This window comes from Daphnia magna, linkage group LG2 (genome assembly GCF_020631705.1).
Source record: "Daphnia magna isolate NIES linkage group LG2, ASM2063170v1.1, whole genome shotgun sequence".
Classification (NCBI taxonomy): Eukaryota; Metazoa; Arthropoda; class Branchiopoda; order Diplostraca; family Daphniidae; genus Daphnia; species Daphnia magna.
The window spans coordinates 16471114-16486482 of NC_059183.1; the positions used below are offsets into that span (position 1 = coordinate 16471114).

General features: G+C 41.0%; 5 protein-coding genes across 6 annotated transcripts; 1 reads left to right on the forward strand and 4 right to left on the reverse strand.

Moving 5' to 3' along the window:
* Positions 1–65: 65 nt before the first annotated feature.
* Positions 66–3871, reverse strand: LOC116916533 (zinc finger protein 12). The gene is given in 12 exon segments (XM_032921785.2): positions 66–407; positions 479–685; positions 754–1001; positions 1070–1218; positions 1284–1389; positions 1460–1691; positions 1759–1860; positions 1920–2307; positions 2368–2582; positions 2647–2868; positions 2870–3290; positions 3714–3871. Coding segments are annotated over 11 exon segments (2421 nt in total). The 5' UTR covers positions 3284–3290; positions 3714–3871; the 3' UTR covers positions 66–269.
* Positions 3872–4055: 184 nt separating this feature from the next.
* On the reverse strand, positions 4056–10069 carry LOC116916531 (ubiquitin carboxyl-terminal hydrolase 47). The gene is given in 12 exon segments (XM_032921783.2): positions 4056–4818; positions 4821–5083; positions 5152–5579; positions 5638–6401; positions 6478–7045; positions 7114–7258; positions 7323–7528; positions 7599–8011; positions 8077–8496; positions 8559–8856; positions 8934–9179; positions 9881–10069. Coding segments are annotated over 12 exon segments (4206 nt in total). The 5' UTR covers positions 9932–10069; the 3' UTR covers positions 4056–4414.
* Positions 10070–10205: 136 nt separating this feature from the next.
* Positions 10206–11765, reverse strand: LOC116916534 (inhibitor of growth protein 1). Of its 2 annotated transcripts, none has more exons than XM_032921790.2 (6): positions 11511–11765; positions 11169–11450; positions 10975–11120; positions 10827–10917; positions 10650–10759; positions 10206–10585 (listed from the first exon to the last, which is right to left on the reverse strand). In XM_032921790.2, exons 1-6 carry the CDS (start codon positions 11644–11646, stop codon positions 10379–10381), a joined length of 972 nt encoding a protein of 323 aa, XP_032777681.1. In that variant the 5' UTR covers positions 11647–11765; the 3' UTR covers positions 10206–10378. The 2 variants fall into 2 exon arrangements, with proteins under 2 accessions (XP_032777681.1, XP_032777679.1); XM_032921788.2 differs by having other exon boundaries at positions 10975–11111; positions 11511–11763.
* A 1355-nt stretch (positions 11766–13120) lies between these two features.
* LOC116916535 (NADH dehydrogenase [ubiquinone] flavoprotein 2, mitochondrial) lies at positions 13121–14443 on the forward strand. The gene is made up of 6 exons (XM_032921791.2): positions 13121–13282; positions 13389–13511; positions 13571–13761; positions 13843–14050; positions 14119–14195; positions 14270–14443. Exons 1-6 carry the CDS (start codon positions 13244–13246, stop codon positions 14361–14363), a joined length of 732 nt encoding a protein of 243 aa, XP_032777682.2. The 5' UTR covers positions 13121–13243; the 3' UTR covers positions 14364–14443.
* On the reverse strand, positions 14391–15333 carry LOC116916537 (chromosome transmission fidelity protein 8 homolog). The gene is made up of 3 exons (XM_032921793.2): positions 15214–15333; positions 14711–14822; positions 14391–14641 (listed from the first exon to the last, which is right to left on the reverse strand). Exons 1-3 carry the CDS (start codon positions 15231–15233, stop codon positions 14438–14440), a joined length of 336 nt encoding a protein of 111 aa, XP_032777684.2. The 5' UTR covers positions 15234–15333; the 3' UTR covers positions 14391–14437.
* Positions 15334–15369: the final 36 nt, after the last annotated feature.

Below are 15369 nucleotides of genomic sequence, written 5' to 3' on the forward strand. Positions count from 1 at the left end.
GTACTCAATCTTGTCATTATTCATTGGAGCTGAGACGATAAAGACAACCAAATACGAAAAACAAGTTTTGTTTCCCTGTTGTATTTCCACTGCTGTTCTATGTCATGGTACAACATCTGTACAAGGGGCAACGGTTCAATAGGAGAAGCTCAAAAATTTTCTATGCAATGATCTTCAAAATCAGGAAAAAAATGACAGATCCCAATGTATGGCGATTCCATTCGCACACACCTGAGAATACTAGGACGCTTGTCACTGCATCAACTGATTCATTTAGTCTGGGAATTTGGGAACACAGACCATACGTACAATGTATTAGTATTAGGGTCTCGCATAGTCACTGCACCAAGACTGTCAGTTTCTTGAATAAGTTCGTCCTCGTTAATAAGCTGGAGCTGCTGAACTTCCTGCACAAACAAGAAGAAAAAATTTTGATAAAATTTGACGATACCATCGGATATCCTACAAATCCCCATACCTCTGAATCAGCGTTTTCATCACCATCCATATGGACTTCCATTTTGTTTCCATCGTCATCTTCGTCATTCTCATCCTGTACGTGAATGGGTACAGCTACCATTTCTCCATCTTCATTGGGAACGATGGTCAGCATTACGGATCCTTCATCATGGTCCTCATCGTCCTGAATTGCGGCAACGGCAGTTGCCTCTTCACTTTTCAGTTGCTAAGGTGGAAAAGGAATGTTTTAATGCAATTCAAAATGAAAAACATGGCAACAAATAGACTATATACCTTGCGGCCACGATTTGCACGGGGAGCAACGGTTTTTACTTCAGAAGAATTAGCAGTCTTTTCTCTTAGAGCAGCCAAGGCATCCGGATCTGCCGTAATCGCTTCAAGCGGATCGATACCTTGTTCAGCGCATGCTAGCAGTAATGAAACATCCGAGCCGTCACGCGCATGCATTTGCATGTGGCGTTTCATGTCAGATCGCATTCTAAAAGGTTTGAAGCATACTGGGCAGGGATGGGGTTTTTCTCCTGAAAGATGTTCATAAATAAATAGTTAGTCTGCTGTGATATCCAGCTTTAATTTTTTTCGATATTACCTGTATGAATCCGGCGATGGTTGAGAAGGTAGGACGAAGCACGGAAGCCTTTACCGCAGAATTCGCACTTGTAATTACGTTCACCTGTATGTACACGCCGATGAACGATTAATGAATACTTTCGAGCGAATGACTTGCCACAGAACTCGCTAAAGAAAAGGTAATAGGATGGATTAAATCTCTGATTAGCTTCCATTCGAAAATATAAATTTACCATTGATATTGTCGCACACCAGAATGCAAGGAAGTGAAATGATATTTGAGATCACCCCATTGGCGAAACTCACGCCCACACTCATCACATTTATACGGTCTCGCACCTATTGAAAAATTAGAAGTGTGACATGAGTGAAGTAGGTGTTTTGAACAAATTTTTTAAACCCAATTTACCGGTATGGACTCGCATATGGACTTTCAATGCTCCATTGGCAAAAAAAGATTTGCCACAAATCTCGCACTGATGAGGTCTTTCTCCGGCATGAGTACGCACATGATAAGCCAACGAGTTTTTGTGCGTAAAGGTCCTTTGGCATACTGGACAAGGAAAGGTTCCATCTTCGGCGGTCTCCACAGGAGGATACTTTGGCCGCCGGCCTCGTTTAAACCCTATATGGTGATCCTCCTGCAAAAACCATAAGCATTTAGATAAAACACCTTTTACCCTCACCCCCACCACAAAATTGTCTGACCTTTAAGTGTTGAATAAGGCGTTTCTTTGCCGAGAAGACTGCTCCACACAGTTGACAACAATGACCATCAATGGCTGGATCATAATCAGCTATACCACTTTCCTTGAGTGCAATAGGTACATGAAGACGAAACATTAAAAGACAGTGAAAGAGAGGTATACCTGAAGTTCTTCTTCGTCGACTTCATCTTTGCCATCTTCATCGTATTCCTCGTCTTCTTCGACGTCTTCGGAGCCCTGTTCGTCTTCTCCCATGACTTCTTCGCCAATATCTTCTCCTTCAAATTCTGCAAGATCCAATTCTTTATCCTCAACTGATTTTCCGGGCTCAGGGAGAGGACCGTCGTCTGGTCTATCAGCACCATGAACGTTTTCCATGTGAGTCTCCATGGCTTCTTTAAAGCGGAAGCTAGTGTTGCACTGGGCGCAATGGTACGCTTTTGTGATAGCATCAGGATGAGCATTACGGACATGAGAATCCAGTGCCTTCGCATTACGAAATTCTTTCTGGCAAGTTTCACAAGTCATATTGACAGCCTCATCCGGTGCTCTGTTTTTTGGAAAAAATAATTATTATCTTATCGTACTATTGGAGTTCACTGAAACAAACTTTGAACTGGACGCGACTGGGGTTGAAGGAAGGGCAGGTGTTTTTCGTGGTCGTCCACGTCCTTTCTTCGGTGCTTGTTTTTCGTAGTGAGTCTTTAAATGTTCGAAGAATCCAATTTGATCTTCAAATCCAATGCCACATATATCACAATGGAATGTCGCTGGGTGTATTTCCTTTCTATGGTCTTTTAATTCCTCGATAGACCCAAATTCAAGCTACGACGACAATATGGTGGTTATTAAACGAAACGTTTTTTCCGTAAGATCTATGTTATCATACCTCATGGCATTCATCGCATGCGTAAACTTCGTTCTCTCCATCGGATTTTAATTCACCACGATCAAATGATTCCATTGGTTCCACAGATTCCTCCAGATCTTCCTTGCTTATCCAAAGTTTCTTTAGTCCCCCTTGTTTAGCAGCCTTCTCCCTCAAACGAGAGCTTTTTAAACTGGAAATCCCTTCAGCAACACTGGCATCAGCCTCTTGCAAAGCTAGTTCGAATTAGTTTTGCTTTCTTGTTAGCTGTCTCAGTTGCTGTCACACTACTAGAGGTAATGGGAGTCTGTTGTTGTTTAGGTGGACGTCCTCTTTTTTTTTTTGGTGGTTCTACTATTTCTGTTTCCTCAGCACTTGTCTCATCTTTAGGTTTGCTGAATTGGTGAATTTCCTCACCGCTTTCTGTCAGGATTTGGACATCTTCTCCCCCTTGCGATGCTTGAAGAGCTCTTAAAAGCTCAGAAACCTGCTGTTCATTTTCAGGTGTTACCACTATTGTGATTCCATCATCACCAATAGAAAGTTGCTGATTTTCATCATTTTGATCTATTTGAGTCATCCCATCAGGCCCTTCTGCAAAGATGACAAATGAAGCCTCTTCATTGGTCTCCTCGTGGTTATCAATCCCATCAGACATCTCCAATCTATGAAGCCAAAAATAAAATAAAATCGGAATAGATATACGTAATGAACGTTTACCGGCTCCTCTCTGTAAAACTTTGTGTTTAGAAGGAAATACGAACAAATGACTTTAGATAAATTTGGAAGTGAAAAAGTTAGGTAGTTGCACACGTACGAACATAGCAAAGGTAGCCAACATGACCCGAAATTAGACACACAGAACGAGATCAACTGAGTTATTCTACGTCAAAATAAACCGGAGCAATTTGAATGGTAAAATATGCTTTTAATGCAGCGTTGCGTCGCGCTAACGAAAATTCTGACTGCACGACAACCTCGGCAGCTCGTGTGCCTGATTGCTAAATAGACGATAGACGATGTCCATGTTTCATGCCAAACCGTTCCTAACTCTATATTATCTTGAGACAAAAATTAAAGATAACTACCTTAGAAGAGTCTTAAACTCCACCCGAATTAAGAAGCGTGCAGCTGATGAAACGAAGCACAGGCGGATTTATCGAAGAATTGAGCCAAAATGGCTGACTGCAAGCTTGCCCGAGAAGTTGAGAGGGATGTCGTTAATGAAACTCTCCAGGCGACAGATGGCAGCATAGTAGCCAAGCTATATATATATATATTTTTTTTCGAAACGTTTTGAAAATGATGACCGTTTCACCCCACGTTCACCCCGGAACTCAGTTCGCGTAATATGTGAGCCTCAGAACCGACGCTGTGGGGTGGCGTTAATTAGTCCGGCTTGATAATGTTACGTGGATAACAAAAGGAGATTACGCCGTCTTCATCATCGTATATTTTTATTCTGAATGTAACGGTGATGAACACTTCTCGACATTCCATGTTTAAGAGTAATGAAAAACGAAATTTCTCGTGACAAATAGTTATGTTTTATTATTACTTTTTCCACATAAGGCTGATTGTTTGAGAAGAAGGTTTGTTGTTGAATGAGAGCGTAGCGAAATAGAGCAGGGGAAAGGTTAAGAAAAGAAGATTGTTTTTCAGCACATGCCTCATCCATTGCCTTTTAAAGATGCTCTTGAAAAAATTCCTACGCTCCATTTGAATAGAATTTTCATCGAGAGGTATATACTTCATATATATTTATATATATATATATAGCTTTGTAGGATCAATCCAAGTCGGGTTCAACAGTTTCTTTTACGCTGGTGGATTTAGGCGAGTCTATAAAGATTCTTAGCGGGCGTTCCTTGCGAGGTGAAGCGGATACAGATGGATAGGAAGTTCCGGAGACGCTTGCATCGGTATTCTCTCGGCTAAGAATCTCTCTGCGCTCCTGTTCCGTCAGTTTCTTGAGCAGTTCGCCTTTTTCACGCCAATAGACCACGTCCCCGTCCGTCTGCACAGAGCAAGGGTATTTGAAGGAGCCGTCATCGTCAAAACCAGTCGTCAGCAACGGCACCCATGTAATATCGTCATGGATTCCTAGAAGGGACCCTTCACATGGGAACGTCCCAGGTGCCTTAGCTATCTCGATCTGGTCAGGTTTTAAACCGCTCATTTCGAAAAATTTTTGCCCAGTACAATACGATTAAATTCAGCCAGAGGTGTGTCAACAAACGGTTCCAGCGTAAACGTACTCGGTCGCCACCGACGGGTGAAAATGACAGTTTCGGCTCCTCGATATTTGGACGCAACGTCATAGGGGTCATTCACATCCAGTACTTGTAAAAACATTTCCCAGTTTTTGAAAATGTACAGCAATTCCGTATCCAGTACTTCGTTTTCGTCTCCATAGACAGTCGAAGGTGTGCGCCAGTGCTTCTTGCGCAAAACACATCTAAATCATTCAAAAACATCTATGGTAAATAAAGCGGGCTTAGACAGTCTTGAGCAAAACCTTATTACTTCTCAGGAGGGATTTCAACACCGTGACGACTCTTCAATTCGACCAAAATGTCTCGTTTCATTTTTCCGATTTGAATACCAGATGACAACACCCATTCAAACAATAACTGTGTCCGCTCTTGAGTATCATTGATTTTCAGCTGATAAATCTTTCCGCGGACTTCGCCTGGTCTAAGTGCCCTGCCAAGTCGAACAGCTATTTGTGGGTCGTCTCCTAGGGTTTCCAGCGTCTCGTTTTGTTGAGCCCATTCACGTTCGGTTGTACCGAAAGTCGATGCCGTGGTGGGGGTCTTCTTGTACAGTAAAAGAAACTCGGCAGGAACGTTGAGGAGCACCTCTAGTTCAGATTTGAAACTTGCCAAGGGAATTCGTTTGTCAACCATGGCTGTACATATTCTCTCGTCTGCATCTTCCCTGCTTGAAATCACCTAAAACAGAATTGACTTTAATTGCTCAAAAACGCAACACACTGAAAATTGTAGATACCTTGAAAAAATATTTGACAGGCTCCAGCTCCGGTACGGAATCAACAGATTCAGGTCCCGCTTGAACTAAAGCGTTCCTTCTTCGGGAGGCGAGACCGATCTCAACATCACAGTCCTCTTCTCCTACCTCAGGAGGATCACCTAATAGGGTACGTTCACTATTAGTCAAGCTCAAACTGCTGTCTTCACTGGCTGAGGCAGATGAGGTAGAATTGGGAAGACGCTGAGGAAGTTCTTCGCCTTCTGAATAGCATTCTTGGGAGTTGGCGGAGTTGACGGCAAAGTCTTCAATGTCTCCTAGACGACGTCGACGATTTTCTTCTTCTTCTTCCTCGCCCTCGGACAAGGCGCGTTCACGCTCCAGGTGGGATAGGGAGTCGTCCGAGGCAGCATCCTCGGGACTGTACGACTCCATTGGAGAAGCTGTTCTGACTGCGTTTGGAGAATTGGAAGCCGTGGGGATTACAGGAAGAACAATATCGATACCCAAGCGATCTAGTGTCTCTTTATCGGCTTTGGGTAGCGTCATACGAACAGTCAGGGCATTTTCATATTGATCGATAAGGTCATACAGGCGAGGCTTGCAGGACGATAAGAATTCGCTCTCATCGCTGGAGGGAAATACGGTAGCGTATACCTTCTCCGCTCTCTGGAAGCCTTCGCTCCTTAAACTACGGTCTTTTTGCGTCAATCTACGTAATTCGTTAGAATAACTTATGGTTACTAGATGGATGTGATCGGGATCCTCGGCAATGTTCATTGTAGCTAGAATTTAATAATTAAAAAGACAAGTTTAAAATTAAGCATAGGATGGTTAAATGATGGACCTCAATACGCTTACATTTAATGCTGAGCTTAAGATCTTGAACCGTACTGCTGAAAGGCATACGAATGGAAACTGGCAGGTAAAGTTGTTCTTTTGCATCCACATCCACCATAAAGACCTTAGCATTAAGACTTCCAGGAGCATAAATTTGAAAAGTTTGACCTTCTGGCACAATTTCTAGGAGCAAGTCAAACTTGTAGGAAGAACGAACTCCGTCAAAGATATCGTCGACTGTTTCCTCCATTCGATTATCCCAGCTGCACTCTACATTGTCGTAAAGTTCATTATACTTGACTAGCCGGCAGCGGCTCAATGGGACGCCAATATCGGACAGATCGCCAATCTGTTCATATGCGATTGAAACAGCTTGGCGCAGGGTAATTTCTTTGTGAAGTTTTAATGGCAAGTCAATGCGACCACGTTTTGGATGATGGCAATATAACTGGATGCGGCAAGTGTTCCTTTCCTGTTCTTCGACAGCCCGTTGGCTTTTTTCTTCTTCTTGCATTCGTAGGAGAAGTTGTTGAAGGTGCTCGGGAAATTCACTCGGGGACATGAAATTCACGTTACGTTCTTTATCAATCTGGCATCAGAAAAAAAATGTTAGCTTTGTTGAAGTTTCAGCTTTAATTGGTAGGCTAAAAATCTCACCCGTCTGTACATAAGCATATAGGCGTTGGTACTAGAGGTATAGGCACTGGTAAAATAACCGGCACTTCGCGAAGGTCCTCCTCCGTAAGTCTTCCTAATATCATCGTACGTAATGCTAGACACTGTCTGGTCGTTGAAACAATGCCTAATTTTCAACATATGGATTTAAACGAGGATAATGTAAAATAAAGTTATGTCTCAAATCATACCATTCACGTGTAAGAAAATCTTTAATATAAGCGTAGTAATGGCCACCGGATGCACTACCGGAATGGATCATGATAGAGAATAGTTCATAATTGTATTGGCCTTGTCTACGGTTCTTGCGATTTTGATCGCCACTACTAGCACCTGAAGCACAGGACGTGCTCGAAGTACATCCTTCTGTCCTTACATCGATGCCTTCATCATCATCCTGCAACAGGCAAAAAAATATATTGCGTTAATCAATGTTTGGGAAAACAAAAAGTAAGACGCAGACGAACTTGAGATTCAATTCCGTTACTCGAATTTGCACGCGACGACCCGCTAGCTTCAGACATTGAGTCTTCAATAGCCGTATCTTGGGAGTCTTTATTAGAAGCATTTGGATCACCATTTCGATCATCAACGAGAAGCGAGTCTAAATGTAGGAATTCTGGGAAGGTGACCTTGTCATTCAATTTTATGCGATGAAGTGTTGTATAATCAAAATCGAATCGCTTGAGGTGTAAAGTTAGTAAGTAGGGGAAACGTGAAAACTTGAGACCCTTGTGGGCGTCACACTTCTTCCCACATTTTTCGCACCAATACTGGTTATTGCCGTCCAGCGTTTCCGGTGCCACAAATGCCTTTAAGGCCTCTTCAATTGAGGCGTATGCCGTCTGAGACCCAAAGGGACGAACTGGGAGCGGGATATCTAAGAGTAATAACCTTCATGAGTGACATAATCAAGAATTTTTAACAAATTAAATTTTTACATACCGAGGAAAGTGTCTTCGCGTGCTTTATCTGTTCGGCATTCCAAGCAGCGAACGTAATCCATCATCTTTCCCTCATATAGTCGAGAGATCAGATCTGATTGCTCCGTATTTTTAAATTTATGTTCGAGCGCGTCAAACATGACTCGGCAGAGCTCCTGGATGTCATGTTGTTGCCAAGCTTCACTTGAATCCCAACCAAAACTGCGTGTCAAATTTGTAGTCCCAATTGAAGATTTGTCCGTCGTTTGAAGCATGAGGAAGAGACTTTGCAATTGAAAGGGAATTGACTTGGCCTGTTCCTCTTCCGTACCGTCAAAATGCCACCTGTACATGGCATTACGGAACTCGGGTGTCATGAACAAGGTTTGAATTAAGCTATTGAGGTAACACGTCATTGCCTGATTCACCAACCCAACGAATCCTGAAATGAATCAAGATTGATTTAAAGAAAAGCATTAGATAAACCTACGCGATTTCGAATACCTCTTCGGCGGGAAGAAAGCACGTCGCTAATTCTATCTGTCGGTTTGACATCGCCATCTGGAGAAGAATCTGTGATTCTTTTGGAGCATGTTCTATTCGACAATGTTGTATTTGAATCTGTGGTACGATCCATGGTTCGTTTCGAACAAAATGTCGAAAATTCTGGTTTGACGGGTGATTCCTTTTTAGGAGGTTCAGAACCAGTGTTAGCGATGATAAGATTGTTTCTTGTATGCCCATTATCACATACAAAGCCGACAGCCTCGAGCGTCTCATGAAGACGTTCATTCAACAGTACCTTCAAATATAAATGATAATTTCAATACAAACCTAGCCTAGCAATTTAGGAATAAGTTGCCGAAACGCTACACTTACAGAACTAGATTCCGAATTTGTTGACTGTAAAAGTAAAGAGAACGTGCCATTCATGTAGTTTGTTGATGTGGCGACCTGCTGCACCAGTGTTCTTACTGACGCAGTGGAGGCCAACGAAAGGCTTGTATGGCCAATTTGCAGAGTAGCTGTCGTCATATCCTGAACAACTATTAAAGCCATCCGTATCTCTCCATGTTGACCACTAGACGAAGTTGCACTCGGATTGCCACTAAAAATCATGCTTTCCTAGAAAAGTGACATGTAAAACCGATACATACGCATTAGCAAAAGAATTTGAAGACGAAAGCATCATGGGGCAAAAAAAAAACAACAAAAAACTACTGCACGACAGGACGACGGTCCAGCCCACGGTCCAGTCTGGCGAAGAACGTGCCTATTGCTAGAAACAGAGTTCTTTTTTTCAATATTCAGGCTGAAGGGTAGTCTATTAATAACACAAGAAGAGTGTTGGATGCAAGCTTTTCTTGGCACAAGGGACTGGAAACAGGATGAAGACCAACTTCTGCTGAAATAGCACACATCATACTGCCTCTAAATACTCTTATGATAGGCAAACTTGATGACAAACTTTTCCCTTCTGATGGCTTTATTTGTTGAAAAATCTATGGTAAAAGTTGACTGCTCCTTTTGAAATACATTTGGGACTCTTCTCACTATAAAACTATGTGGTAAATCATAAAACATTAGGTGTTTAATAGTTTAACCTATAGGCCTGGTTACTACCATGGTGCCTAAACTTAAAGTTTAGAATAAGACCACCCAATAAAGATGCAAATACTTAAATGAATGTTGCTTGATGTCTTTAACACTATTTTTAATACTACTGTCTTTCAATAAAACAAAATGAAAGAAAAGGTAAATTAAGTGCGTCATTCGATTTCTACACAGGCGACAAATGGCTGATATGGACAAGAATTCGTTCTTACCGAATCTTTGACAGCAGGAGTGTTATCACCTGGAACCATTTTGCAAACCATGAAAGAGCTCTTTTTAGTTGTTTTTCTTGAATCGTTGTCACTGAAATTTCGACAGTATATTCGAAATGGGCTCGTTGACGGAAATTTTCATAATAAATATCAAACAACGCAAATTATACACCCTTTCTCGTGAGAACTCTTACTATACTGTTTTCAGTTTTCTCTTGTCGGGAAATTCATCTGCTATGAAGACGGCGATGCCAAATCGTGGATGATTAAACACGTTCCCAGCTGACTTTGTTCACCAATTCCCCATCCCCATAACACGGGAATAGAAAGTAGAGCGTCTTTATTTAAACTTTGACGGAATACAATTTGTAAAAAAAAAAAAAAAATTTACCTACATATAACAAGGAGGCAGTCTTTTTTTCTGATTTATACATACACAAGTGATAAGAAAACGAAATGGTAGAGATAAGAGTGACACATACACACAAAAAACACATTTTAAGCCTTTTCCTCTTTTTCTTTGTTGTACCGTTCAAGTTCCTTAAGAAATTGAGCTTTAGGTTTCATAACGGTAGGTCGGTCACCTCTACAGCGCGGACAATACCATTTGCCTTTCGGTTTTGTTGTGAGTTGAACGCACGAAAAATGAAACCATTCTATAGGGCACAGATCATTATCGCAGCCAATCATCTCACCAAATGAAACCTTTCGCAAAATTTAAAAAAATAAATATAAAAAATATTAAATAAATTATAGTTTAAATCCTCACCTGATCGCAAAGACAATATGTCGGCTCGTCCGGATCAATAGGAATTTCTTGAGGTGAAGCACTTCTTTCCTTCTCTCTTCCCGAACGACGTTTCTTCTTTTTAGCTCCAGCTAAACCAATTTGGAAAATGTCTTAATAAGTTTTTCTATTGTCTAGTTGGAAAAAAATATAATCTACTTGATGCAGTAGCTGAATTTGTCGCATTCGACGTCTTCCTCTGAGAAGGACCAACATTTACTGGTGTAGTGGGAACTGGAGAATCACGGTCCTGAACAAAAAAAAAATGTTCTTTAGAAGTCGGAAAGAAAGAAATAGACCAACTTACATCTGGGCGTGCTCTTCTTGCTCTTTTGGTTCTTTCTCCTGTATTGCCTGCATTTCCTCCAGTTGCTGAACTCACCTCCCGACTGTTTGGAGTATGATCCTTTGGACAGTCAGTTGATTCTCTGTCTTTGCTAAACTCTGTAACAACTGCAAATTTTACATATATTTTCATTCTAGTCTTATACTATAATTTACCTAAAGCTTTGCAATCAGTTTCCAGTTGCCTTGATTTGTTTTCAACCACATCTTGCATTGTTTGCACCAACTGTAGTTTTTCATCCCCTATTTCTAGTGAAGAAATGAGAGCAGATTGCACTTTTTGTAAGAGACGTTTTCTCCAGTGACCTGCACTTGCACCAGTAGAGGCTGTCAAACCAGATCCACTTGGTTTTTCATCTCCAGAATCTACTTGATTTTCTTGCGCCTCTGGACCCTTTTGGATAGCGTCGCTGTAGTGCTCAATGTCCCGCAGAATGGCTAAAGTCGAGAAAACTCTAAGGTAATTGGCGAACCTAAATTAATTTTGTTAAAATATACCTTGGAAGTCGACGTCGAGCTGTCTCATTCTAGAAATATGTCGTTGTAAATCGTTGGGGAGATTCTCAACACTATCAAGATAGTTCTCCAAGTATGTGGCCGAATAGAGGGCCTCCACTGCAACTTGGTTAAGCATCTTGACCAAAAGGAACGAAAGGGAATTTCGAAGCAAGAAGCTTCTTAGTTGATTTAACGCAGTTGAAGAGTTGATGCCTTAAAACGTTTTTGTTGACTGTGCGTTGATAAAGTGAAGGTGCTGATTTGCCAGATTTCGTTATATTTAGCTGTGTGTAGTGATCGCACCGAGCGGTGCTATCGGTGCAGCACCGATTATAGCACCGTTCCGCACCGAAAAAAGAAATCCCCGCACCGAACTTCCCCGATTCATTTTTATCGGGGAAGCTTAGCGGTGTCCCCGATTAGAATATGATCGGGGCCAAGCCCTAGTGATCGGCCTCGATTGGCTCTTGGCTCTTGGCTGTAATCGGGGTCCCCGCCCCGTCCTAAAAAGAAGCCAATCGGGGAATGATCGGTTGACTACTTCGTCAACTGGGGAAAAATCATGGGTTTCAGGGTAAGGGGGTAGAATGGAGCATAACGGGGTTGTAATCGGGGTAATCACGTCGCTTTATTGGGGAAATCGATTACAACTCAATCGATTATATCCCTTCATTGAATCGATTGGTTGTCCCCGATTACAGACCTCAATTGGATGCGGGGCAAAAAATTTGAGGCCCTGAACCGCGAAAACCCCATCCGAAGCAGCGAAATGCCCCCCGATTGCCTCGAGGCTGATCCTAGCTGTGCGTCCTGTATATAAGCTTGTAATTATAGTGATACACCTGATAATTAAAAGGCGGAAAGTGCGAAGACATGAAAATTGCGTTACATTGTTCACTCACTCTGCCAAACAGGGATTTAATAGTCAAAATATAAAGGCAAATAATAAAAGATACAAATACAATCATTCGAAGGGCTCATAGAGTTGTACTGAATGCTGAGTTGCGAAATTTAAAAACTCTGCCTGCCTGCTAAAAACAAGGAGGAAAATTAACATGGAAAGGATAGGAAAGCGGCGAAAGTGAGAAGATTAAAGAAATCATTTACTTATCCTTTATTTAGTGAAAAAATTTTGCTGAAATTTTAAGTTTATTCTACGTTTTATTTTTCTACGCTTTTTCCTAGTCGAGATTCGCACTGGTAAATAAATGAAACATGCTTAAAATCGGATGTACGTAGGTCTGCCGAGTACCCCTTTTCGTAGGGCAACTTAGGCAGATCTGCCAGTTTTGGGAGATTTTAAGTGCGCGCGTGATAACCAGTTTGTGAAAGCAGCAGAAACGGATGAAATAAGATGATTTCTCAGCATCACCGGTAGTGGTATTACGCCGTTGACGCTGAGATACTAAGACCTCATTACTTCGTTTGCAGTAGAAAATGCAGATGTAAACCTAGGTTTTGTTTTTCGAACCTGTGAACGGTGAATTGGTTAAAGATCGAGGGATAGATCGATATTATCTGAGTGTTTTGTGTATATCGATTATGTAAAGTACAACTGGGGTCAATAGAAAAGTGAAGCGGTTGAGTGCTACATGTACCGTTATCTTGGAACGGCCGCTTTTTGTTAGTCAAATGCTAGTGCACATTTGATGGTGCCGTCGGTCTGCTAGTAGATTTGTGAAAAAATTATATCTTCGTAAAAACAACCAATTTGTTGGTTGATTGTAAAAGAAATGATTTCTTCAACAGCAAACAAAATTGGAAGGGCATTGGTCAGTTACCTCTTAATATATTCATGTTAGACATGCTTAGCTAGTCTTTCCAACAGAAATTATCATAATGCACAGCTGATCTTATTATACAATTTCTCATTACCAGAGCTTGCAGGTTAGGAGCTTCACAGTATCCTCTGCTTCCCTAAGTGATAGTTTATTCGTCCACCGAGACACACCGCAAAATAACCCAGATGTTCCTTTCAATTTTACAGAAGAAAACATTGGGGTACATCTAGTCCTTCCGAGTTGTTGAATCATTTCATCCAATTATTTGCCCTTATTCAGAGAGCCAATGCCATCATCAATATGTACCCTGAGGGACACAAACGTGCTGCAGTTATTCCTCTACTGGATTTAGCCCAACGCCAAGCTGGAGGATGGCTACCAATTTCAGCAATGCATGCTGTTGCTGATATGCTTAGTATGCCAAAAATGAGAGTCTATGAAGTAGCCACTTTTTATACCATGTTCAATAGGTTATTTTTATTTTTCTATGCCATAAGTAAAAGAAATAGCAAATTTGTTTTAATATTGTATGCATTCTTTTGTTTTAAAAGGAACCCAATTGGGAAGAACTTTGTTCAGGTCTGCACCACCACACCATGTTGGTTGATGGGTTCTGAAAAAATCATGAATTGCTTGAAAAAAAAACTAAACATCAACAATGGCGAGACTACATCGGATGGACAATTTTCGTTGTTGGAAGTAGAATGTCTAGGAGCTTGTGTCAATGCACCCATGATTCAAATCAATGATAACTATTACGTAAAACTTTTTGCTTTTGTTTGGAAACTTACATATTTCTTACATCATGATCAAACTTTTACTCACAGGAGGATTTGACTGAGAAAGATACCGAAGAAATTATTGATGACCTGAAGGCTGGGCGCGAACCAAAAGCTGGTCCGAGGTATGTTGTTGCCTAAACATTCTTTTTTAAAATATTTCCAGCTGAAACAACAAAAGTAATCCTTTGTGACATAGAAATGGGCGCTTTGCTTGTGAACCTCGTGATGGTCTTACATCGTTGACGGAACCACCTCCAGGCCCGGGGTTTAAAATCCAACCCGGCTTGTAAATCACAAAAATGGCTTTACTGTAAAGATTACCCATAAAAGTGGTGTATGAAGGTAGTGAATACATACAAAATTATCACAATTTCTTGATCATTTCGCCAACAATCGGTTTGGGTCTAGTCTTAAATATAAACTTTCTTTTGATGACGGCTGTGACACCGTATTTGACATTGATTTCGGAAATGCCATCATTTTCTTTTGTAATAACTACCAGGGGTTTATCAAGATCTTGAACTTTTCCATGGAGGATATGATGCCCAATAATCATGATTGGATTGCCCTATCCCATTTATTAATCAAAATGTTAGCTTCATGCATTTTCTGCTTAACTTGTATGCATCAAAATTACCTCATGATTAAAGTGTAAATCACCAATGATCTTACCTCCCAAGGCCTCTTCTGATTTGGTTTCAAGATCACCTTGGAATTCTATCATAGAATATTCAGTGATGTTGCCTGTTCTTTAATTCAAATGTGGTATTAATGAAATGGAAGGCTTCTAAACATCACATGAAGTGAAATGATGGACTGGTCAAAAGCATCAACATAAAAAAATAAGTAGTGGTTTAGTAGTCAAGATTCATCAGATTTTGGTTTCAATGCAAACAAAACTTTTATGCTTTTCTAATCAAGCACTTCCTTCATTTTGCACAATGCTTGAGTTCAGAAGCACATCAGAAAAAATTATGAACTTCCAATTTTTTATGTTTGAAACCTTCGACATTCTTGATGTTGAAGATGGTCTGCATTGAAAGCATGAAAAGTACTAGGCCACTAGCCATCATGCAACTTAGTTGATGATGTTAGGTGTAACTCACACGATTCACTATAAATTTGAAAGTTTTTACTTACGATTGTATGACGATTTGCATTCTTTCTTACGAAAAAACAAGAACTACGGAAGTATATACACCACACAACAATACCAGTGAATAGTTTGCCGCCATCGGTTCCGTCAATGGAGTTGACGACTTTGTTGACAGGTGGCGTAGTCTCTGAAGCATCTTT